At 33.6% G+C, this 25,064-nt stretch overlaps 1 protein-coding gene across 5 annotated transcripts in view; it reads left to right on the top strand.

Moving 5' to 3' along the window:
* LOC123703883 (calpain-B) overlaps positions 1–25,064 on the top strand; it is a 42,746-nt gene that overhangs the window by 12,612 nt on the left and 5,070 nt on the right. For 3 of the 5 annotated variants that reach the window (XM_045652064.1, XM_045652065.1, XM_045652066.1), the window contains 14 exons: positions 11,558–11,734; positions 13,459–13,577; positions 14,694–14,762; positions 15,702–15,836; positions 16,353–16,521; positions 17,377–17,558; positions 18,154–18,267; positions 18,620–18,726; positions 19,840–19,949; positions 20,367–20,563; positions 21,197–21,304; positions 21,708–21,750; positions 22,281–22,413; positions 24,374–24,586. In XM_045652064.1, coding sequence (XP_045508020.1) covers positions 11,558–11,734; positions 13,459–13,577; positions 14,694–14,762; positions 15,702–15,836; positions 16,353–16,521; positions 17,377–17,558; positions 18,154–18,267; positions 18,620–18,726; positions 19,840–19,949; positions 20,367–20,563; positions 21,197–21,304; positions 21,708–21,750; positions 22,281–22,413; positions 24,374–24,586 — 1,876 coding nt within the window. The remainder of the gene's footprint in view (positions 1–11,557; positions 11,735–13,458; positions 13,578–14,693; positions 14,763–15,701; positions 15,837–16,352; positions 16,522–17,376; positions 17,559–18,153; positions 18,268–18,619; positions 18,727–19,839; positions 19,950–20,366; positions 20,564–21,196; positions 21,305–21,707; positions 21,751–22,280; positions 22,414–24,373; positions 24,587–25,064) is intronic. The other 2 variants (XM_045652067.1, XM_045652068.1) reach the window with 1 other exon arrangement.

Below are 25,064 nucleotides of genomic sequence, written 5' to 3'. Positions count from 1 at the left end.
TTTTCATAAAATCTTTGCGGCTCATTGTTTTTTCTTTATTTATCTATATTATTTTGATATTATAAGATATAGAAATTGTTAAAATTCCATATCATGCCGTAAAATATTGCCACTGACCACCTATAACTTTCCCTGTAAGGTAACTGAACATACCTACAGGAATATGGTTTTCGAGCTTCTCTTATCTCTTAATAGTGCTTGTATCCTCAATGTATAACCACCATGACATATTCGGTTTTTCTCCAGACAACATCTTCAGCCATCCAATCCTCTTGCTTGGAGTCCAAATCCAGCGGAGGACAATAATCGTCATTTACTAAAATTGAAGGTTTTTCGTCCTAGTGTTAAAGTTTTCTGGATCCTATTTTATACTCAATATATAGTATATAATACTATATCATGTAAAACGTGACTTGGAAAAAAATATTGAAATAAATCAACACAAAATATTTTTTTTAAACAATCCCAAAAGTTACGAAAAGCCCAATTATACGTCAAAATGACGTACAACATCCTCTTTACTACAAAATGGCGGAATTTACCGGGATGAGCCAACTATGTACTGCTAGGTCTCGACGGCTAATGAGTTGTTTCTGGATTTCGAAGCGATTCGATGGTAAATATAGAAAAGACAAAGTTATTTCGCCGCGGTGTACATTAAATTTACGTAGATTGGACTTCTAGGGTCAAATGCATAAACACCTACATGTTGTTTTGTTTTTATTATATTTAATAACGATAAAAAATCCGTTGATTTTATTCGTTTTTCAAACTACATGCACGGTTGTTCCACTAAAAGGCCTCAATTGAGTCATAAAGTACACAAATTTCAAGCATAATAAGTCGCATCATTTCTATAAAACCAAAACTGGCAATAATTTAAGTCGTGTTATGCGACTATGAACATAGTGCATTAGGGCATAAGTCGTTATATTGCAAAGAGCAAAAAAAAATTATGTGAATACATTGAGTTATTCCATGAAGTACTCGTTCATAAGGCCACAACTACAAAAAAACACGAAAAAAGTATATTTATGGGGTTGTTACAATATCTGTTCATATGTAAAACTAAAGTCTAACATCATATCTTACCCATACAAGCTTAAAAATTTGAAGTTATAAAGATTTAGTGTTGATATATAGTTTTTTGTCTCTCCTGAAAAGTGCTGTTTTTGAGTTATTCCCTTATTCACTGGAGGCACAGAATTCTATGCATAATAAGTGTTTTTCCGTTTTTATAATATGAACATTAGCTTGATACCTATCCATTTCAATTGTCTTCTTCCAAAGCGGAAAATATAAAGTTACCAACACATAAACAGCTATTTTACCTGTAAAAACTTTACTTTAGTATGAGAAATTTGCATATTACACACGATAATTTATCATAAATATAAAAAAAAAATGTAATATTGGTGTCTCATTCACCTGAACTCATATTGAGGTGAACCTTTGTCTAAATTGAATTTAATTAACATTAGTGGATTAATCACTAACTTGTTATGATGATTCAGACAATTTTCAAAAACCTTTAGTGTACCTATGTAGGTAAAAACTTATCAATACAGTATTTAGATTACAGACAGTATAAGAAGAAGGCAGAATAAGAATTCCATGAACAATTTTCTATTTATTATTTATACTTTTTATCCTTTTGATAGCATATTTGTTTGTAAACCAAAACAGTTTGTGCCTCCCTACCATAAAGTTTTTATCAAAGCAAGCAGAGCCAGACAAAGATTATAAAAGTGAAAAAAATCTAAATTAATATTCTAAAATATATAATATGTATTAATTTTGATATTAATTATCGCAAGATACATAATAAACACCAGTCTCCTAATAAAAATTACCACCAGAATTTCCGCTTAAACTTCGCATTAAAAAAATATGACGAATGACCTCAACTTCGGTGGAATTCAATGAGTAAATAAGATAATCGATTTTAATACACCCACCTAGTTCGTTCACATGTTTTTTAACGAATTATAGTCTAAGAGAATCGAAAAAATTCAAACCTTCCCGTTCGCAGTTTTAAGAAAATGAGTAACTGTTATTTATAACTTTTATAAAAAGGGTTTACGGCTGCTGTTATAAAAAGAAATTCCGATGTTTTTAATGGTTCGGCTACTGTGCTGAGAAATGATTATGGCTTTCTTTTAATAATAATCTAGAGTTAGTACGGTATTTGCAATATTCAGATTAACTACGACATCATAGGTAGCTATATGAGTCTTATGTGCAAATAATTTGCTTGCGCGGTATTCCGTATTTGCAGTGATTCAGATTAATTATTGTAACATTATAGGTATATAGACAACTGCAGTTTTTAAAGCTGAAAGTTTTTAATTAGTTCAACGTTTTAAATTCCAATAACACAGCCATTCTAAAAGAATACAACCTTCATTCAACATCACTCGAAATCTGATATCACGTCATATCATTGGAATTGATGGAGTTGACTAGTTCTTGGTACGTACAATAGAATAATTAATTATGCATTATGACACCAGTGAAATGCGAAATGTTTGCGCAATCAGTCATGTTTGTTTGCATTATGTGACAGTATCTCGTATTTGATTGTCGTGTTTACAGTTTATTGTTGAAGTATCCGGTATTGTTTACAGCATTTTCTTGTATTGTTCACTAGCGAATAAAGGCACCATGGCATAATGGCTTCATATTAAATATAAAAACTTCTAGCCTTTTTATAACAGCATTTTTTAACGAGAATATTATCAGTATTTTCACAGTAAATAGAATACAAACAGTAAAGCAACTAAGCCTTGTCGATGATAAATCTTTAACATATCATTACGGCGTAACCTTACGCGATACTCCGCGGCCGTTGGAAGAAGACTTTTCGTACGTTCTTTGTAGAGGCTACTCTCTACTGATTTACTGACAACACCACGACGTTTGCTTACAAGTCTCTTCGATACGCATGTTTGCATGAGTGAACCGTTTAGAACATTTTGTAGATAGTTTCCTTACTGTTTCTTATCTGTTTACTATGGTATTTGGTGGCGAATTTCTCACGCAATTTCATGCGAATTTCAAATATTCTTTCAAACTTTTGGAAACACGTCTACATTATAGTATACTAGTACGATATATAACTACGTATTCTATCTACATCATCAGACACGACATCATTTCTAAATGCCGCTGAATTAACGTTACCAGATAAACGCATAAGATAAACATTATACAGTATACACGCACAGTCGTTTGATGTCGCGGTTTCCGCCAAGGTTGAATGCGTCATAGTAATTACTAATTACTATAGTTTCCTACAGACTGTTGTATGTAACTGCTTCATCTAACTAGAAAATTGTCAAGTGGGGTTATAACACCTATTATTACCCATGTGCAATTGTGCATATTGAACAAATTAACGCATGGTGTTGATTTAAATGCTGTTAGGTAAATGTGTGACTTGTGAAGGCTTGAATGTGAAACTTTGATTATATGAATGTTGTAATAAGTAGAAACAAGGTGTAGAGTAATTGATAAAAATAAGATAAAAATTTATAGCTATGATTTAAGTAAAATTAAAGATGTATTCATAATTTCTATTAGTTTTGTTTCTAAACCAAAGTCACAACATGTAGGTACCTATCCAAAATCGTACATACTATAAATGAATATGAATACGTGATAGGTAATTTATGGCAATAAAGAACGCACATTCATTAGGTTCTATATACTATTCACAATGTCTTCATTAGTACCTACTTAAAATTATATCAGACTTGATACATGAAAAATATTCAAACTTCCATACAATATCCCTAGTCCGTGTAAAGCCTTGTAAAGAATTAGAATTATCTCAGTTCCCACGATCTACGTAACTCGATGCTGAATTAGATAAGTGACGTCGGCCCGACTTGGATTACGACGGTTGTTATCAATAAACGAGACACCTACACCTTTTTCAGTCACAGGGTTAGATGATCGAGCTTCATGTATAGCTTAAATATTATTTTTAACAAAACACTAAACCGCCGGAAAATGGTCAGAGTAAGACTAAATTTAAATACCCACACGAAAGACTCCAGTTATCCAATAAAAAAGGAATCATCACAATTTCACTCATTCGAAAGCCCTGAGGAAAGAAACACAAAAAAATCTAATTTAGAGCCTCTTTTTTGAAGTCGGTTGCTAAGTAAACATACAAAATTCTCAGTAAATTACCAGCCAGGTAAAATTTAAATGACTCTTTAGCGTCGAAATAAACGTTTTGTTGTCATGCTGCCAGAATGTGCAAGATCATTATAGAAAACATTAACGATAGGTATATCTTAATGCAAATAAATAAAAGTCAGACAATGATAGCAAATCCTAAAGAGATAACTAAATATAAATCCCTGATATCGCAAGTAGAAACAGGTTTGGGTAGGTCGTGTTACGTGTACTTTTCTGTTCGACTAGCATTCCACCCGCGGCTTCGCCCGCGTTTAAAAAAACCCGCATAGTTCCCGTTCCTGTGGGATTTCCGGGATATACATATATGTTTATCCAAGTTACCCTCTATATATGTATACTAAATTTCAATGTAATCTTCAGTAGTATTTGCGTGAAAGAGTGAGTAGGTACATCCATCCTCACAAACTTTCGCATTTATTATAAGTATTACATTTCCCAACGTGTAGAATCAACAAAGCTAAAAACAGTGTAATATTTATGGCTATTAAAATATTATATAATATTAAATAATACATCATTTATTTTGATAAGGGTTAATACCAAGGTACAAATAAAGAGCTTTTTGTAGCGGTGGTATTTTAATTTCTTTTTTTCAATAAAAAAACGCTTATTGTGACATGACTGTAATAGTTAGAGATATGCTGCCGCTGATTTTTTGTAGACAATGGTGTGTTCTAAAAAAATGTAGTATATCATTTTGTTCTATCATCAACAGTTTTCGCAGCGCACGCGATGTAAGGTAGTTTTTTGATATTTTTTTCACACCTTGGATTACGTTATCGTAATTTTAGTAAGGATGCCTATTTTTTTTGAAAATGAAATATAGCCTATGTCACTCAGAAATGATGTAGCTTTCCAACAGTGAAAGAATTTTTCAAATCTGCCAAGTAGTTTCGGAGCCTATTCAATTCATACAAACAAACAAACAAAAAATCAAACCTTTCCTCTTTATAATATTTGTATAGATTAATTCAGAAAACAAGGGTACATATGATACCAGATTGAGTTTACAACGTTTAAAAATCTTTAGTGTAATTGGTTACAATATGTTTCGTGAGGTTTAAGTTATGTTTATTAAAAAGAAGTCTTATTCTAGTGCATTTAAAAAAAATATTAGTATCTTCATTTATTAACTTTGTAAACAATGCATGTATTTTCCCTCTAACTAAATCCTATATAATGTCGTTCATACCTCAGAAATCTATATAAAAATTGACATTAATGCAAATTCGGAATTAAATAATAGATTGCAGCTTTTACAATCCCTCACCCTATAAAAAACTAGCTAAAACTACGAACTTTTACTACTTCCTAAATATAATAATATAAACATCCCCTTGTCTAGACGTTATCTATTTAATAAGGGGAGTGTAGTCTAGACCAGTCTAGACGGTCGTTACACGACCTTTTGAGTCCTTAATCGATTTTACAAATAAACAATGATTCATAATAATAGAAAATTAGTGAAATGTGGATTGTAAATCGAATGTATTTTTAGAAGAATTGTAGTTACACAGGCCAGATATCTTTTTAAATCTTTCAGAAATTACTTCTAGACACTATTGGGCAAACCAAGCAGGAAGCTCTTTGATATTTTTATGCTCTGCTCGATATAAGTTCAAAGACACGAGTGAAGTGAGCTTTTAAAACTCATTAAAGTACGTATACAAACTAAAAATAATGATTTTATATAGGTACCTAATTTTTTTTCTTTATATGCCTGTTTACATTAAACGAATTTGACATAGCCAGAATGATTATTCGCTCGTTTGATGTAAATGCACTTTTAATGAATTGCACAATTGAATTTCGTACTTTTGCATGATACATAATATAATAAACTATTCTTATTTTAATACATTTAATTGTGAATGAATTTCCCTAAGGTACCTACTGTCACGTTCATAGTAATGGATAGCAAATGATAATTAGTTTATACGCGATGATTAAACAATAAGCCTAGTATAATAACACTAAAAATAAAAATAAAATAAAAATAAAATAAGCCTTTATTACTGTTAAATATTTTACAATAGTTACAACTTTAGTATCTTTTACAATAATATTTACAATTTTCTTAAACAATTACTTTTTCTATCAATGGGTTTCAATAATTAACAGTTTGTCTTTCGACAAAGGCCTCCTCTAAAGACTTCCATCTCTCTCTATTTCTCGCTGTTCGCATCCACTCTGAGCCGGCCACTTTTTTCAGATCGTCTTCCCAACGCTTCATTTGACGTCCCTTACTTCTTTTCCCATTCCTGGGATACCACTCTGTTATTGTTTTTGTCCATTTACCATTTGTTTCCCTTAGCGTATGCCCTGTCCAACGCCATTTTAAAATCTTACATGCTTTTTTTACTTCTTTAAATTTAGTTATTCTTTTTATTTCTTCTAGTTTTATTTTTTCTTTTCTTTTGACACCTATTACACTTCTTTCTATTCCGTTCTGACATACCATCACCTTATTCATAAGTTTGTCTGTCAGCGCCCATGTTTGACAACCATATGTTAAGCATGGTAGAATGCAAGTATTGTATACCTTCCTTTTCTCTTTGATTGGCATATCTTTATTTTTCATAATTTCGCTAAGAGACCAATATCTTCTCCATGTGTTTGTTATCCTTCTTTCTATTTCATTGTGCATAGTATCCCTTACCGTTATAAGCTGACCTAGGTATACATACTCTTTTACATATTCTATCTTCTCTGTATTTACTGTTATGTTATAGGCCTGTGAAGCGTTAGTCATAATTTTTGTTTTCGCTATATTCATGGTGAAAGCAGGGCTCGCTTTCACGCTTTCGTCTGACAGTTGTTGTAACATTTTTTCGAGTCTCTTTGGACATTCAGAGAACAAGACCAGGTCGTCTGCAAAACGTAGATGGTTCAACATTTCACCATTAATTGACAATCCTTCGTAGTCCCACTGCAGCTTTCTGAACACGATCTCCAGAGCCGCTGAAAACAGTTTTGGTGAAATAGGATCACCCTGCCGCACGCCTCTCTCTATCGGAAATATGTCTCCCATACTTTCAAGCTGGACTTGGGCGGTGCTTCTAGAGTAAATATTCTGAAGAATTCTTATATATTTTTCATGAATGCCCTGAATATTCAAAGCTTCCCAAATGTAATCATGTTCTAAGGAGTCGAAGGCTTTATTATAATCAACGAAACCCAGATAGTAAATTTTATTGTACTCGTTGTATTTTTGCAGAACTTGCCTTAAAACATGAATATGGTCTATTGTGGAATATTTACTCCGGAAACCCGCCTGTTCTTTAGGTTGGTTTGCATCTAGCGTAGCAGTGATACGAGATAGGGGTGGAATATTTACTCCGGAAACCCGCCTGTTCTTTAGGTTGGTTTGCATCTAGCGTAGCAGTGATACGAGATAGGATTATTTTCGAGAATACTTTATAGACGTTAGACATTAAGCTAATAGGTCTATAATTGCCTATGTCCCCTTTGTCCCCTTTTTTATGTAATAATGTTATTGTAGATTTTGTCCAGTCTGCTGGGATAATTTCTGAATCTATTATATTGTTGAATATATCTGTGAGAATAGGAGCAATCACTGATGTCGTCGATTTTAAAAGTTCGTTCGTTATTTGATCAGCTCCTGGTGTCTTATCCATCTTTTGCGTGTTGATTGCTCTAATCGTTTCTTTAACTAAGATTTTGGGGATGGGTTCAGAATCAGTAACACTATTATTTATTTTATTTATAATTTTATTTTTGTTTTTGCTTTGGTATAAATTTCTATAATAGTTTGTAGCCTCTTTAAGTATTTCAATTCTTTTGTTTGTATAGCAGTCTTTTGTAGTCTTTGTTTTAAGCATCCAATGTTTTTTATAATTTAACTCTTTTATTGCTTTCCTTACGCCTCCAGTAACAGGATAATAACACTATGATACATTAATTATGACTACCCTCATTTATTACAATATTTGGCAGCTATGTGACGCACCATTCGTCATACGTTAGTAAGTCATTGACATTTTTAGACACGTCCAAAATATACCTACATGTTTCGTTTCTAATGTGGACTTATTACTTTTGTGTCTTATTTATTATTTGTAAACATCAACAAAGAGAATAATATTCATGAACTGCAGCTTTTTGTACCTACGAAACTTTACTATCTAATCATAACAAAATATGAATTTGAAAATTATTTTGATGTAAGCTTCACAACGGAACTAACATTTACAAATGTTGAATCTAAGCTGCTCTCGTTGGAAATTCGTTTATTTCAAACTATAATTTCACTAAAAATAAAATAAATGATTTCATACAGATTGATTTGATTTGAACCATATTTTGTTTTATGGCATCAAATAAAAAAAATTCGTCATAAACGAGACCTTGACAATTACCCCGAAAACCATATCATTGTGACTTTTATCGATATAGTATCGACAAGGTTTAAAACGATAACGCAGATGATCTAATAATCCATATGTAGAATAGGGTTGTCAATGATTTAGTTATTAGTATTTAAAATAAAATAAGGCTAATTATTTTAAAATAAGTTAAGAAGAAAATATTGAATATAATTATTAATAAAAAACGACTCGTTTTCGATAATTATCGTTGTCGTCGTTGTTATGTGTTATGTTAGTTATAGCAAAAACTTCGCAAAGTATCTAATTTAGGGTCAAAATGAAAATTTAATTTAAACGAAAGGAAAATATATTACAAAATAAATTATAAGTAGGCATTTTCTATCAAATAAGAATATTTTAAATCATAATAGTAAATATAACTTAAATAAATAACTTACACAAAGTACGTACCTCCATATGACACAATACAGTCATTCTAACTGTCCCTTCGGCACCTCCACAAGTAGGTTTATGTACCTTTTAGCTAATTGCCTCCAACAGTATATTTAATAACCCCCACGGTACCGCGCACCTATAGATTAGTAGTCACTTTCAAAATACCGTTTTCAACAAAACGTTACGATATTTTTGTCGTGAACCGTGTACTGAATATCGTGTAGTCATATAATGTTTTTATCGTGTAGGTACTTATGTAGGTAAACCAGATGATAATTAATAATTACTATTTATGGGTGTTCAAAGTTAATTCTAGAATCTAGAGTGTTTATAGAACATTCTTTGTTTTGCGAAAAGTTAAACTATTTCGGTGGTCCACTGAATTATTTTAATGATTCAGGCTCGGATTCAATAGCTTATTTATAAATTAGAAATTGCTTATTCCCGCTAAGTAAAGTACGCTTGCCCTTTAAAATGGTAAATTAGCGAATTAAAAAAAAAATACTTTTCAAATGTCGTGACGATTGAATGTAAATGAAATTCTATTACGCCCCTTGGTCAGCTGAGGGTATATTTTCAAATAGGTGAGTTTTCCATATGAAAGCGAAGCTATTTTTAGTAAATAATCTTTTCTGAACTAATGTAATAAGAGAATTTGATGTTAAATAAAGATTTGATCAAAAGCTCTCTGATTTGATATATTCTTTCTGCTTTAGAAAGTTCAATCAAATTTTTATGTTTGTCTATAAATAAGTAATAACAAAACAAGCCCATAATACTATTAAAATGTGTTTATTTAATTACATGTGTGAAGGGTGAAATTTATTTCTATCCACAATAATGTATAGCGAACTTTTTATGTGATGTCCCTATGGACTTCCGACTTTTTATCAACGTATATACAAACATTACGCTTAATAACTTGTTATCAACATAGAGCCAGTCAATACTTTATGCCAACAGCGAGTGGACAGTTTTTTTAACAAATAAAAATGTAACAAAAGTTATTTGGATGTGTTACAAGGACTCCAATTTATGGGTCTTGTTTAACTTAGATAATGTAAATAGGATTGTCCAGTTACTAATTACTATTAGTAGCTCAAGGGAAACTATGTTTTAACGTTTTGCTATAATCAGTTCATTTGACAAATCCCCAAAACATGGAGGTCTCTGAGACGTGTGTGAAATTAAAACGCGAAGATGCCGGACACATTCCAACGTACTATGCAACATCTGGTGTAGCTAATGTTGTCGAGAATTGGAAGAGAAAATCAGTGTCTATAATATCCCCGAAATCGGGAAGGATTTCTAGACAAACTAGTAAATCTACGCGAGAAATTACGAACAGCAATTTAAGTGTCAATAAAGAGAATGGATTCTTCTCCAAGTTTCTTAAAGACTTTAAAACTGCTAAAGTGTCAGATTTCGAATATAAGAAGTCCAAAGTTCGAAAGGAAAGCTCTTATAAACCGTTTTGGGCTAAAGAGGATAAAAAAGATGTCACTATAGATCCAGTGTTTGTTAAAAAGGAAGCTTCGAAAGTAGAACGAGATGTTGTAACAAATAGAGGGGTATATTTGTATGATAGAGATAGTTTGGGATCTCCTAAAGTCACTCTTACGGACGCGCCGAAATCTCCGGGCATTAAGCTGTATCGGGTGATAGAAAACATTGAAAATAAATTAAAATATCCTCCGTATTACCAAGGAAGTAACATGTTTATGCCGACTGGACAGCGTCTGTATTGGGTCTGTGATCTTTACAAGATTTTATGTTAGAATATTAAACATGTGAGGAAAAAAAAAACGTTAAAAAGTACTCTCGAAAAACTTGCACCGTAATATTAGATTTGCTATCTCAAATTTCCATTAGTCACTGTTGCTATCTGATAAGAATATATATTATGGGAAATAATTCATAAATTTTGAAGGGTTAGGGTTTGACCAAATATGACTGATTGATTATGAAAAACTAAAAATTATAACGATACTACTAATAAACAGTAACTGAAGTATTATTTATTTTCACGTTATCAGACGCTACAAAATCAATGTTGAACTACGGATTGGACGTAGAACATATCCAAATTAATTGTTTACAAATAACTGTCTTTACTATAACGCGACAGAAAGGCTTTTTTACTTGAAATAATTTTAAAAATTCGATTCAATCGCGGGCTGCTGCGAATCAGGTCCTAATACCACAGTCCACAGATAACTCATTTGAGTTTAAGTGGTGAATTTCACGATATGGATACTTATTGGACCACAACTACGATACATTGTGATATGTCAGCCAATATTTCGCTGAATGAGCAACTTATTGGTCCTACTTGGTGATAATTTGATGTATTTTTCACTTTCCCGCAAATACTGCTGAACCGATTACAATGAAATGTGGTATGTAGGTAGCTGAAGACCCGAAATAGAAGATATAGGCTACTTTTTATCCCGAAAATCCCGGAAACAGGGACGGGAACTATGCGGGTTTTTCTTTGAAAACGCGGATAAAGCCACTGGCAGAAATCTACTAGAATATAATTTTAACCCCTTTTTGTTTCACAGCTCGGTGAATCCCGCCCCTCGTCATTCGGTCCAGCAACATACCAGGACTTCAAGGAGATAAGATCCCAGTGTTTGGCTGAAGGAAGACTGTTCGACGACCCGGAGTTCCCTGCCACCGATCGTAGTTTGTACTATAAGGAGAGATTGGATCGGCCTATCACGTGGTTGAGACCTCGGGTGAGTTATTTTGAAACTATCTATTGAAATTCATGAACTTTATCGGTCATATTTTGTCCCTACTGCAGAGACCCGGGCTTCCTATGAGGGGTATTTAAGAATTACGATGTTGTTTTTGACAAATTGAAATGAGACAAGACTATGGTCTCATGATTAATTGTTAAAATCCAAGGTTATAGACATATTCCTGCAAAAGATTATAGAATTGGCGTCCTTTTAACTTTGTTTCGATATTTATTAAATTTCGTAGAATGTTTTAAAAAATGAATGTAAAATTATTAAACGCAATTCCATTGTTAACAAGAATAAAAGGTGCATAGATGCAATTTGATTGAACCCAATTGCGAACAATTTGCTACGTTCTAATTGCGAAGTGTAAAATAGATTTATTATAGGTACTTTTATAGTACATATGAAATACCAAACATTATAAAAGCTTCCTATTCTATTTCAAATAGTAAACATTATTTAATTTCGCTAAACATTCATATTACTTTTATTAATTCGTCCTCAATTTTTTATTTCATTTCACTGTCATTTGCTATTAACAATTCACTGTGGAATCGAATCGATTATTTTCATGTTATGTAAGCGAATGTATTTCATTAACACTATAATAGTAAATAAAAAGACCTGTAATTATATAATTAAGCTGCTCTTAATGTAAACTAGCATAGATTTATATGCTGTATCAGAATCAGCATAATATAGTGTACATACACTATGGTAGTCACAAAATAAGTATAGGTAGTCCTTAGGGTAGTCACAAAAAGTTAATACGAAATTTTCCTGAAATTAAACATGTTTGTTACCCTTTCCGTTAAAAACAGTTGATCGGAATTTGATGAAAGGTGATACACAAATAGGTCATAGGTCATTTAATTTCCACCACGCGAGTGCAGCCAGTAGCCACCGGCTTGAACTAGCCTTTACATATTAAAAAAAACCTTTCACTATTAGTTTATTGCTGTCAAATGGATAAATAGTGCGATAGTGTAATTTCTCAATAAATCTACTATCTTAATCCTGGTTAAGTTTACAACGGTATTGTAAAAGGCATTTCTTAAAAATACTACATTTTACAAATCCGCACTCAATATCTTTTTATAGATAACAAATTGTCAATCTATCTATATATAAATAAAAATGTATCACCAAATGTGTTCAACCCTAGAGTACAACTCTAGAAAGGCTCGACCAATTCGACTAATTATTATTAAAACAAACAATAATTATTATTAACAAAACGAAGTGAATTACAATTCAACTAGCTTTCCGCCCGCAGTTTTACTCGCTTTGTCTAAAACTTAACAAATTATACACTAAAACGTTCCTCGAAAACCATTCTATTTAAAAAACAGCATCACAATCCGATCCGTCGTTTTAAAGATCTAAGCATACATACAGAAGACGCGTCAAGCGACTTTGCTTTATACTGTGTAGTGATTAGTATAGAAAAACACCATTTGCTATTACTATTTTTATTTTTAAGCTATTGCATAGCTTCTATCGCGGTCCTTGAGCGCGGAGACCGAATCCAGAAATTCCGTAACGAAAAAACCTCACGCTCCCCACGGGGACGGGCGGAGGTGTGGCTTGAAGGCATAGCATGCAATAGCTTTACCGCGGCAGTCCCCGAGTGACACACGTCGTTTTTAACAATAAAAAAACCCAATACCATTTTATACTTAACCATTTTATAATTATGTTCACACAATTTACAGGAGATATGCGACGACCCTCAGCTCTTCGTGGAAGGCTACAGTCGGTTCGATGTCCAGCAAGGGGAATTGGGTGACTGTTGGCTGCTGGCAGCCGTCGCGAATCTTACTTTGTATAGGAAGTTAGTATTTTTTTGTTACAGTAAAATTAATATTTATTTCTTTTAATGGTATGAAACTGTTCTAAAAATTATCTTGAAATGTACATATACTTAAACAAAATCGGTTTTTCTAGTATTTGACATACTAGAAAATTTTGTCAATTTTAGAAGTATTTTAATGATAAATTTTGCTATTTATAATAGCTTGAAATGTGAATTATTTATGTTTATATGTTTTGTTTCAATATAAAATACCGAAAAGGTATAAAATTAATACACGTTTATTTATCGGCAAACATAACATAATATACTTTTGTATTGGACCTTGCAATTTTAAAATGATATTATCCATTTTACTTTTATATTTCCATGCCTTTTAAAATCATATTGCCATATCGAATAGGATGTATTGTTTATTTCCAATGTGATAAGAATTCCTGTTAATATGTACAATTAATTGTTTTAGCATAATCTGAATAAACCGACATAGTGATAAACATTATCCTATGGAGATTTATAAATGAACATTACATTAATTAATATATAGTAGGAAACGATAAATATACAATTATTATATTAACTTATTACGCACATACTTACATGCACGTAACAGTAGACACACACACACACTAGCACATAGTGTATGTGTCACATAATTCACCAAAAAAAAAATCAAAACTCGTAACAAAAAAATGGATATAATAATCCATACTAATATTATAAATGCGAAAGTAACTCTGTCTGTCTGTCTGTTACTCAATCACGCCTAAACTACTGAACCAATTTTCATGAAATTTGGTATGGAGATATTTTGATATCCGAGAAAGGACATAGGCTACCTTTTATTGCGAAATATGTACCACGGGCTGAGCCGGGGCGGACCACTAGTATGATATAAATGCAATATGAATTCAATATCGAACTTTTTGTAAGTATGAAAATGGCACTGAAGTTCTAAAAAACTACTATAGAAAAAAAATTAACCTAACATGTGTTCAGTCTACAAAGCTCACCATAATTAATACACAACAATTATATACAAACAATTATATGGATGCAATTATCTGAAATAAATCAAATAAATAAATAAATAAATAATTAAGCACATATTTCAATATGAATATTTCTTCTTTCTAGATTGTTCTTCCAAGTGGTGCCGGATGACCAGAGCTTCGATGAAGATTACGCGGGGGTCTTCCACTTTCGGTATGTACCTTGTATTCTTTTTATTAACACTATAATTCGTAAAATAAACAATTTAAAACTGCAATTAATAAAAAAAATGTCGTGTGTCACTCGGGGAGTGGGGCGGTTGCGCTATTGCATGCTATGCCTTCAAGCCACACCTCCGCCCGTCGGAGTGGGGAGCGTGAGGTTTTTCGTTACGGAATTTCTCGATTCGGTCCCCGCGCTCAAGGCCCGCGATAGAAGCTATGCAATAGCTTAATAAATATGGTCAAAGTTATTGCTTCATATGATTTACTTGATCTGGGCACAGTTTTGATATTTCTATTTAGTATCGCAAATTAAACAACTCATTTATAACTAATGGCTCGCCCCAGCTTTGCCCAGGTCGAGATTTTTTGCAATTAATAACTAATCCAAGTGCAGAAATAATCCAACGAACCAAAAACAATTAAAATTATTTCTGCTGTTCTTGCGTTTAAGTGGTGTAACTAACCCATTTTTTTTAAAGAAATATGCGTATTGATACATCTATATTCTATACTAACATTATAAAACTGAAGAGTTTGTTTGTTTGAACGCGCTAGTCTCAAGAACTACTGAACGATTTGAAAAATTCTTTCGGTGTTGAATAGCCCATTTATCGAGGATGGCTATAGGCTATATATCATAACACTAAGACCAACAGGAGCGAAGCCACGCGGATAAAACCGCGGAGCGCGGCTAGTAATATATAATACTAGCTGTGCCGCCCGGTTTCGCCCGCGTGGCTCCGCTCCTGTTGGTCTTAGCGTGATAATATATAGCCTATATTACTCGTGGATAATGTAGCTTTCGAATTGTGAAAGAATTTTTAAAATCGGTCCAGTAGTTTATGAGCCTATTCATTACAATCAAACAAACAAAGAAAGTTTTCCTCTTGATAATACCTATTAGTGTAGATTTCACCTCTATTTCCAGTTTCTGGCAATATGGCCGATGGGTGGACGTAGTGATCGACGATCGTCTGCCAACGTACAGGGGCAAGCTTGTGTTCCTGCATTCTTCCGAAAGGAACGAGTTTTGGAGCGCACTGCTCGAGAAGGCGTATGCCAAGTGAGTGTTCATCATCATCATCATCATCATCATCATCACCACCATCATCATCATCATCGTCATCATCATAGGACTGAGATCGTCTCCCGACATACAGGGGCAAGCTTGTGTTCCTGAATTCGTATGAGTTATAACGATGCATTTTGAGCATTAATTCGTGAGCTTTTAATATAAACGAAAATTCGTATTCAATCATTAGTAGAAAATTGGATAGAATCTTTCCAAACGCACTAAGAACAACGAAAGAATGATCTACGCCTGTTTACACTAAAATAATTTGACACATTGGGGTTAGATTGAGTATTGGCTCGTATGATGTAAATGCACCGTTATGAACATAAAGCACAGAATCCTTTGACACTATCTGTTCACTTCGCTCTTATTCCCATACATTTAAGGTCTATTTTCGCCCATTTTTGCAAGCCTAGAGTACTTTAACATTTTCCGTTCACTTTGCTCCATTTAAGGTCATTTGCGTTTCCCATACATTTAAGGTCTATTTTTGCATATTTTCAGACTGCACGGTTCATACGAAGCCCTTAAGGGTGGGTCAACATGCGAAGCAATGGAGGACTTCACGGGCGGTGTGACCGAAATGTATGAAATGACCGAATTGCCGCCTAATTTCTATACTATATTGTTGAAAGCGTATGAGAGGAATTCGCTGATGGGGTGCAGTATTGAGGTGAGATTTGAAGATTTTTTGGCAAGATTATGAAAAATGTGAAGTTAAAATACAATATTATATTAAAAGTAGTAGGTGGCAAACGTTTTAAGCTATTATACAGGGTGTCCCACTATTGGTATACTAAGCGCGAAGGAACTTGTAGTTTTTCATACACTGATCACGTAAAAAATACTTAAACAACAAAATTACGTTAAAAATTTTTTGCTAATTTTTTCCTGAAAATCCATTTCTATGAAAACATAATCTTAAACGATAGCTCACGTGCTGGTGGCAAAGTTGGGCGGGTTGCGTATTATGGGTGTACGAGTTATAAGAATTCATCTATTTGAAAAAAAATGCGTCTGGAATTTTATAAGTATTTTTTACGAACTCAGCGTATGCAAAACTATAACCTCCATTGAGCTTAGTATACCAACAGTGGGACACCCTGTATAAAGTTCATCACTGCTACGTATTTGTTTTTTTTTAACGCATAGATAGCTGAACTATTAAGTTGAAGAGTTTGTTCGGTTGACCGTGTGCTACTAAGAAAGTAGTTTCTAGTAATACAAATTATTTTTTGTTCTGTACATTTTATTGTCTCCTAAAGGCTACAAAAATAATGCTCCTTAGTATATCAACGGAGTGGCAAAGAAAAATATGTATAAAAAACGTGTGTCACTCGGGGAGTGGGGCGGTTGCGCTATTGCATGCTATGCCTTCAAGCCACACCTCCGCCCCAAGGAGTGGGGAGCGTGAGGTTTTTTCGTTACGGAATTTCTCGATTCGGTCCCCGCGCTCAAGGCCCGCGATAGAAGCTATGCAATAGCTTAAAAACACGTATTATTTACATATTTATTATTTAATTTCCAGCCGGACCCGAACATTCTAGAAGCGGAAACACCAGTAGGTCTAATCCGTGGTCACGCATACTCCGTGACAAGAGTCAAATATGTGGACATAGAGACACCGGGTCGAGCGGGGAAGATACCTTTGCTGCGTTTGCGCAACCCGTGGGGCAACGAGGCTGAATGGAACGGACCTTGGAGTGATAAGTTGGTTTATTTGTTTGTTTATCTATATATATAAAACTCAAAGGTGACTGATATAGTGATCTATCAACGCACAGCCCAAACCACTGGACGTATCGGGCTGAAATTTGGCATGCAGGTAGATGTCATAACGTAGGCGTCCCCTAAGAAAGGATTTCCCGAAATTCTTGCGGAAACGGGGATGCACGTACAAAGTCGTGGGCGGAAGCTAGTTTATTATAATATAGTTACTAGCAAACTGGGCGGCTTTTATATAGAAGTTATAGAAACACGGGGAAGATATATCTAAGTTTTTGCCTTGGATTTAGTTAAATTTACAGTTATTGCCACTTACCAAGTAAGTCAATAACTGTATGATCTTTCATGTGGCAGATTTTATAGTTATACATATAGCCACTGCTAATAACGACACACATTTTTTTTTTAAATTCTTAATTTTGTAAGCAGAAAATATTATACACTGACGTTTTATTCATTTATATGTATATCAAATTCAATTGAGATAGTTATCTAACAATTATTTATATTCTGTTATATTATTCAATTTGAGCATAGTATTTTTTTTTTTTTCACGCTACCGATATTATTTTTGTCACAGATCACCAGAATGGCGTTTCATACCAGAGTCTGAGAAAGAGGAATTGGGCCTCACGTTCGATGATGATGGTGAATTTTGGATGTCTTTCAAGGACTTTTGTCAGCATTTCGATAGGTTAGTATAAATTTCTCTTTTTATAACTGCTTTGGAAGAATAATTAATATTAAACCCGCCACAGGGGTAGATTGCTTGCATTAGAAATAAGAAACAAAATATAGTGAAGAACATCTATGAAGAAGATTGTGCATTGTGTCAAAACATACATTGCTAATATTTAAGAATAATTTTTTTTTAAATAGGTTTATGATTTTTTCCATCAATCAATCAACCAATACAGTCTAGAAGAAATTTGTATGTATAGTAAAAATTTAAATTTTCACCAAATGGTGGTATAAAATAGTTTATAACATAAAATTATAATTTAATTAACTAATTGATTTTACTTAATTAAAAATTTTACTTTCAGAGTGGAAATTTGTAACTTGAATCCAGATTCTCTGGACCCAGAAGAATGTCCCGAAGGTTGCACTAAGAAATGGGAGATGTCCGTCTTCGAGGGGGAGTGGGTTCGAGGTAAGATTATTTATTGAAGTGAAACTTCTTTAATCGCGTTGAGAGTAAAATTTCAAGGTCGCATCATGGCAATACCGTCACGTCATGGAGTAAGGCGATGATTTTGATATCTTTCACGTTTCATTAAATCTTGCTAAAGAAGTTTCGCTTTTGACACGTGCTCGGCACACACGCTCTTTCTTTTTCTTATTTATAATGTACTAGTACTAGTGGTCCGCCCCGTCTTCGCCCGTGGTACATATTTCGCAATGAAAGGTAGCCTATGTCCTTTCACGGGTATCAAAATATCTCCATACCAAATTTCATGCAAATTGGTTCAGTAGTTTAGGCGTGATTGAGTAACAGACAGAGTTACTTTCGCATTTATAATATTAGTAAGGATTTGTAGATTTAACTAGCTTTTCGATCGAGTAGTAAGTAGTTAAAGAAAATTCGCATTTCGCATGAAAATGAGATATTTCTTCGGCATTAAAAAATAGCCTATCGTAACTACCTTCAAACGTAAAAATCATACCATAATAAAGCTCAGTAGCAATGATGTCTTAATCAATTATATCTCTTTGTTGTATTTAAATATAAAATGTTCACTTGTAGTGATTTAGTTATAACTAGCTTCCGCCCGCGACTCCGTCCGCGCGGAGGTCGGTCTTCGCGTGGATGGTTTATTTCTCCATTTTGAGTAACTCTGACAATGACATCTTATAAATATCTATTGGACCCAAATACGGCTAGGCCTATAATAATACGCAACGTGTGTTCGCGGTTCTACAGAACAACGTCTATGGATAAAACAAAAAAATTAAGATTATTTTTTTTCTGCGTATTTTTGGGATAAAAAGTATCCTATTTTACGCCCAGGATAATAAGGTATAATTATACCAAGTTTCATCGAAATCGAACAGTTAGTTTTCACGTGATGCCTGAACATACAGACAGACAGACAGACAAAAAAATTTTTTAATTACATATTTGGGTTTGGTATCGATCCAGTAACACCCCCTGTTATTTATTTTTTCAATATTTTCAATGTACAGAATTGACCCTTCTACAGATTTATTATATGTATAGATGTTTTAGTATGAAAAATAATATGTTTTTCTATAATTTATTTAGGTGTAACTGCGGGTGGTTGCAGAAACTATCTGGAGAGCTTCTGGAAAAATCCACAATATACCGTCACTTTGAAGGACGTGGACGAAGGCGATGACGAGAATAAGTGTACTGTAAGTTCAAAGTATATTTTTGAAATTAAAAAGCTCATAATATTACGACAATGTTTTGTGGAAGGCAGGGTCGCTTCTGTTTAGAAAATATTAAAATCTGTCAAAATAAAATAAACCGTAATTGAAATATAAAGACGGTTTCTAAACGAATAAAAAATCAGGCGCTGAAAATCAGCGCTGTTTTTAAAGTCTAGCACACAATATTTTTTTATTATTTATTTTTAGGCATAAGTACCATTTTTCGATTTTTTTATAATTTTTTAACTGTGCTGAATAAATTGTCTCTCTCTCTTTCTAATTGATACATTAAGCTAATTGACGTCCCTATTCTTATTCAGATTCCATAGAATAATATGTTATATATGTTTAGTAGAGAATGAGAGATACGAATATGTATAATTTTATTAATTTCCACAGATAATCGTAGCGCTCATGCAGAAGAACCGTCGCTCCCAGCGACACCAAGGGCTCGAGTGTCTAACCATAGGTTTCGCGGTATATCGCCTACCGGACTATGGCCACGTGCCCAAACCGCTAGACGTGAACTTCTTCAAGTACAACGCGTCCGTGGGCAGGTCGCAGGCGTTCATTAATCTACGAGAAGTTAGCGCTAGGTGAGAAATACCGGCATTTTTTGTGAAAGAAAATCAGATTTTTTGTAAAAAAAATGGATTTTTTGGAAAAAAAATTCGAAAAACGATGGAAGTAGGGTCAAAAACAGTCAATTTAGTAGGTAAAGTTCACACTTTTATTCACATAAACTATCATTTTGTGTAATAATAAATGTGGGTAGCCATAGAAATCATAAATTTGTAGATATTACCAAGTAAGGCCAACTACTTCTTTCAATACCACTATAATTATATAATTCAAAGTTCGACGGGTAATACTAAAAATTAAAATAGATAATATACAACTTTGATACCAAAAATGTAATATTTTACGGTTCCATTATGAATATTAAAAAAATAGGCCCATCCTATATGTTCATAACTACCCTACCCCTACTTTAACAATAAAACATACTAAATTATATTTTACTTTGAAATTGATATTTTTGGTTTTATGGCATTTGAATGCTTTATAAAATATAAATTTATAAAGAATAGAAAAAAATCGATCACGAGGCGGGACTCGAACCTGCATCCTTTCGCGCCATTCCGGGGCGGATGCCTGACCAACTCGGCCATTCGTTTTTTTCTATTTTTTCTAATCTTTATAAGATTAAATTTTACTTTAATTAACAGATTCAAGTTCGAGCCGGGCCATTACGTCATAGTTCCATCAACGTTCGACCCGAATGAAGAAGGGGAGTTCTTACTGCGTGTCTTCTCTGAGAAGAGTAATAATATGGCGTAAGTTTATTTTTTACTAGCTGCGCTCCGCGGTTTCACCCGCGTGGCTCTGCTCTTGTTGGTATTAGCGTGATGATATATAGCCTATAGCCTTCCTCAATAAATGGGCTATCTAACACCGAAATAATTTTTCAAATCGGTCCAGTAGTTCCCGAGATTAGCGCGTTCAAACAAACAAACTCTTCAGCTTAGTTAGATTATATTAGTATAGATTATATTTTGCAGTGGTTTAATGAAATATTTAATAAAAAAAATATTGGAAATTGTCACAAAAATAACTAAGAGATTTTTTAATTTAAATAAGCATACGGTTCAATTCGTTAAAATCTAAATAAAAATATTTATAAATGTGGATAAAGTAAAAAAATGAAATATTAGGTAACAAATAATTTTTGTATTACAGTGAAAACGACGAAGATGTTGGAATGGGTGACGTTGATGACAGGGTAAGTTGCTTACTTATTTTTAAACGACTTAGGGCCGATTTTTCATCCTTGGATAAAACTTACCCGTCCAATAAAGTATTACACGATAATATTAAAATGTCACCTGTAAACTGTCAAATACTGGCAAGTGGCAATTAGAATACATTTCATAAATGGTAGTTTTATACGTTATTCTACGAATAAGTTTTTACCAAAGATTGAAAAATCAGCTCTTATATAAGAATTTTTATGTTGTTAGGTTAATGAATACATTAAAAAGAAAGTTTTTTTTTTATTCAGGAATTTACGACTAAAAATGATAAAAATTTGCAACGGTAGAATATACATACTTATCAAAAATAAATCAGAAGCTAGTTAGTTTTTTAAGTGAAACTTCTTCACGTGTCATGGCAATATCATCACGTCATGGAGTAAAATGCGACGATTTTGGTATCTTCGAATCTTGCGAAAGAAGTTTCACTTCTGACACGTTTGCTCGGCATATAGTTCATAATATAGGTTTTGTTTTATTCATTTTTTTCTTATCAAAGGTGAAAGAAATCCTCCCCGCCGAGCCTGAACCCGCTGACCCCGTACGTCAATTCTTCACTCGTCTCGCCGGTGATGATGGGGAAGTCGACTGGCAGGAGCTAAAGGAGATATTGGATTATGCTATGAGAGAAGGTAGGGTTTTTTATTTAAAATATGGGTTAAATTTGGGAGGTTCTTTGTTGGGTAATTTTTTTTTGGGTTTTTTTTGTAGGTGGGGTTTTTGTGATGTAGGATCTTTTGTAGGTGGGTAGGATTTATAGTGTAGGGGGTAATATCTTTTTGTAGGTGGGTAGGATTTTTGGAAAATAATGTGGTTTTTTTGTTGTAAAAATATTTTTTTTCTTTGATTGTATCTATTGTATCTCGGGTTATTTTAATTATATTTTCTGTTAATGCTATAACGTGTCTCTATTATGTGCTAACTTCTAATAATGTGTCTAACTTCAGTTATTATTTAAACTTATTATAAAAAAGTCATATAGAAAATGTTAAAAATAAATATAGCTAGCAGATAACCTATTTTATAATTCACTTATAATTAGCATAATAATTAATGGACCATTCATTGATCAATATAATGTTTTATATTTTTATATCGTATTGCTATGAGTTTAAACTTTATATAAATTTTTATTTTGAAGTTTTTTTTTCGCCGATTTATTTTGTTTTTCAGCTTTGCTTTTTTTTCTGCTGTATTTAATTACATTTTTTGTGAGGTCCTTTGAGTTAATTTATGTCGAAAAAAAATATCCTTTGTTTTAATTTTACCTTTGCTGTGAGCTATATAAAAATAGTTATGATGAGAACACACATTTTTCATAGCACAGTCAGTTTAAATTTGATGATGCATTCAAGTTAAAACGGGAAGACTTGACAATATCGAGTGAAAATTTTTGATACATGTTTGAAAGATTGACATAGTTTTTTTTTTATTCAACCCTTTTCCGACTAGACGTCGACTAATAACTTATATGTAATCCTTATTACAAGTGTGTTGTCGTCATATAAGAATAATATTACATTATTCCCAATTTTCACCCAGAATAATTGCCTATCTCTCTACTCTTACTTCATAGATTTCGATTCAATCATTCGTGTGATTCCAGTAATAACCCTATAAAGTTTTTTAAAATAAATGGAGGGTACCTCTAAAATTCATGTCCATTCTAAAAAGTTCTAAACTCGAATATTTTTAAGTAATATGTACTACGATGCCCATTTTGTGTAACTATGTATGTATGTATGTACCTAGCTTAATGCTTATGTTATGATTTTCGCATTCCGTGTGATTTTATATATATGTAAGTAACACAATTTAATGTTTTGTTCTGTTTAGTGCACTGTTTTTTATTTGTGATTGTTTTTTATGTTTATTTTTTTGAATTTAGAAAGTTCTAGATGTAGTAATGAATTGGTTATTAGTGATTTATAGGTAGAATTTTAAGATCTTTTTTTACCAACTGTAGGTATACACATTACACATGTGTTGCGAGAGTCTGGTATGTTGTGTATGACGTTGTACCTGGTATATTTTATAAAGTTTTGTCTCGAAGAAATTATTTTAACTTATTAAAATACATATATATATTTTCTAATTTTTTGTGAGTTTTCTCAACCATGCTATTTAGAAACTTGTAAAATGCTCAAAATACACATTATAACGAATCACAGAATACAAACATCACCTTATAACGAATCACAGAATACAACATATCCATACAAAACCACACCCAAACACTTTAAAAAAATATCCAGAATTTTAAATACACATTCACACTTGAAAAAATCAGCCACACACTAAAAAAACGCATCCACACTCAAATCACACTTGCACACATTCCCAAAACACGTCTCATTCACAAAAACACATCCACGCTTAAAAATAACACATCCATATTCACAATAAACTACCTACACTAGAAACAACACAAATCCACATATACAAAATCACACCTACACTTATAAAAACACATCCACATTCACAAATACGTACTCACACTTTATAAAAACACTTACCCACACGTAAAAAAACCACTTACCCACACGTTAAATAAGCCACAGTCATATGAATAGCAACACCACACTCCAACAGAACTGGCAATGCGCCACGGCGCTGCGTACGACGGGGGAGGAACTGTGGGAGGTGTTGCCTCCACACCGGCACAAGAGCAAAACTGCCTAGAGCTGCTCCTGTGTGCGCTGTGTACGCCGATATGCAAGGAGCTCGGTGTGGACTTGCAGCAGGTGGCCGGGCAGGGGCAGGGGCAGGAGCACGTGCAACTGACGCAGCCGCAGCCGCAGACAGGTAGCGGGGGCAAGGGGCACGACACAAGTCATATGGGGCAAGGGGCAGTAAGGTAGTAGGGCGTAAGACGCACGGCTGTATGGGGCAGTATGGTAGTAGGGTGGGGGTAAAGAGGCACGTGCCATATCGGGCAAGGGGAAGTAAGGGAGTAGGGCGGGGATAAGAGGCACGGCTGTACAGGAATCTTATTCCTATACAGCCGTGCCTGAGCACGCAGCCGCAGACAGGTAGCGGGGCAGGGGCAGGGGACAAGGGGCAATATGGTGGTAGGGCGGGGATAAGGTCATGTTCATAGGCGACATGTGGGGACAGAAATGGTAGTAGCCTGGCGGGGGCAAGGGCCACATGCGATATGAGATAGGCACGCACCCGTCAAGATAGCGCAGCAGGGGCTACATTTATGTGTGACAGACATGTGGAGAAAAGGGCAGTCAAGCAGTCGCAGCATTATAGCGAGTGCACATGCAATATGGGGCAA

Source organism: Colias croceus, chromosome 27, assembly GCF_905220415.1.
Source record: "Colias croceus chromosome 27, ilColCroc2.1".
Classification (NCBI taxonomy): Eukaryota; Metazoa; Arthropoda; class Insecta; order Lepidoptera; family Pieridae; genus Colias; species Colias croceus.
The sequence above is the reverse complement of the archived record's forward strand: the minus strand, read 5'-3'. Positions and strand labels throughout refer to the sequence as shown.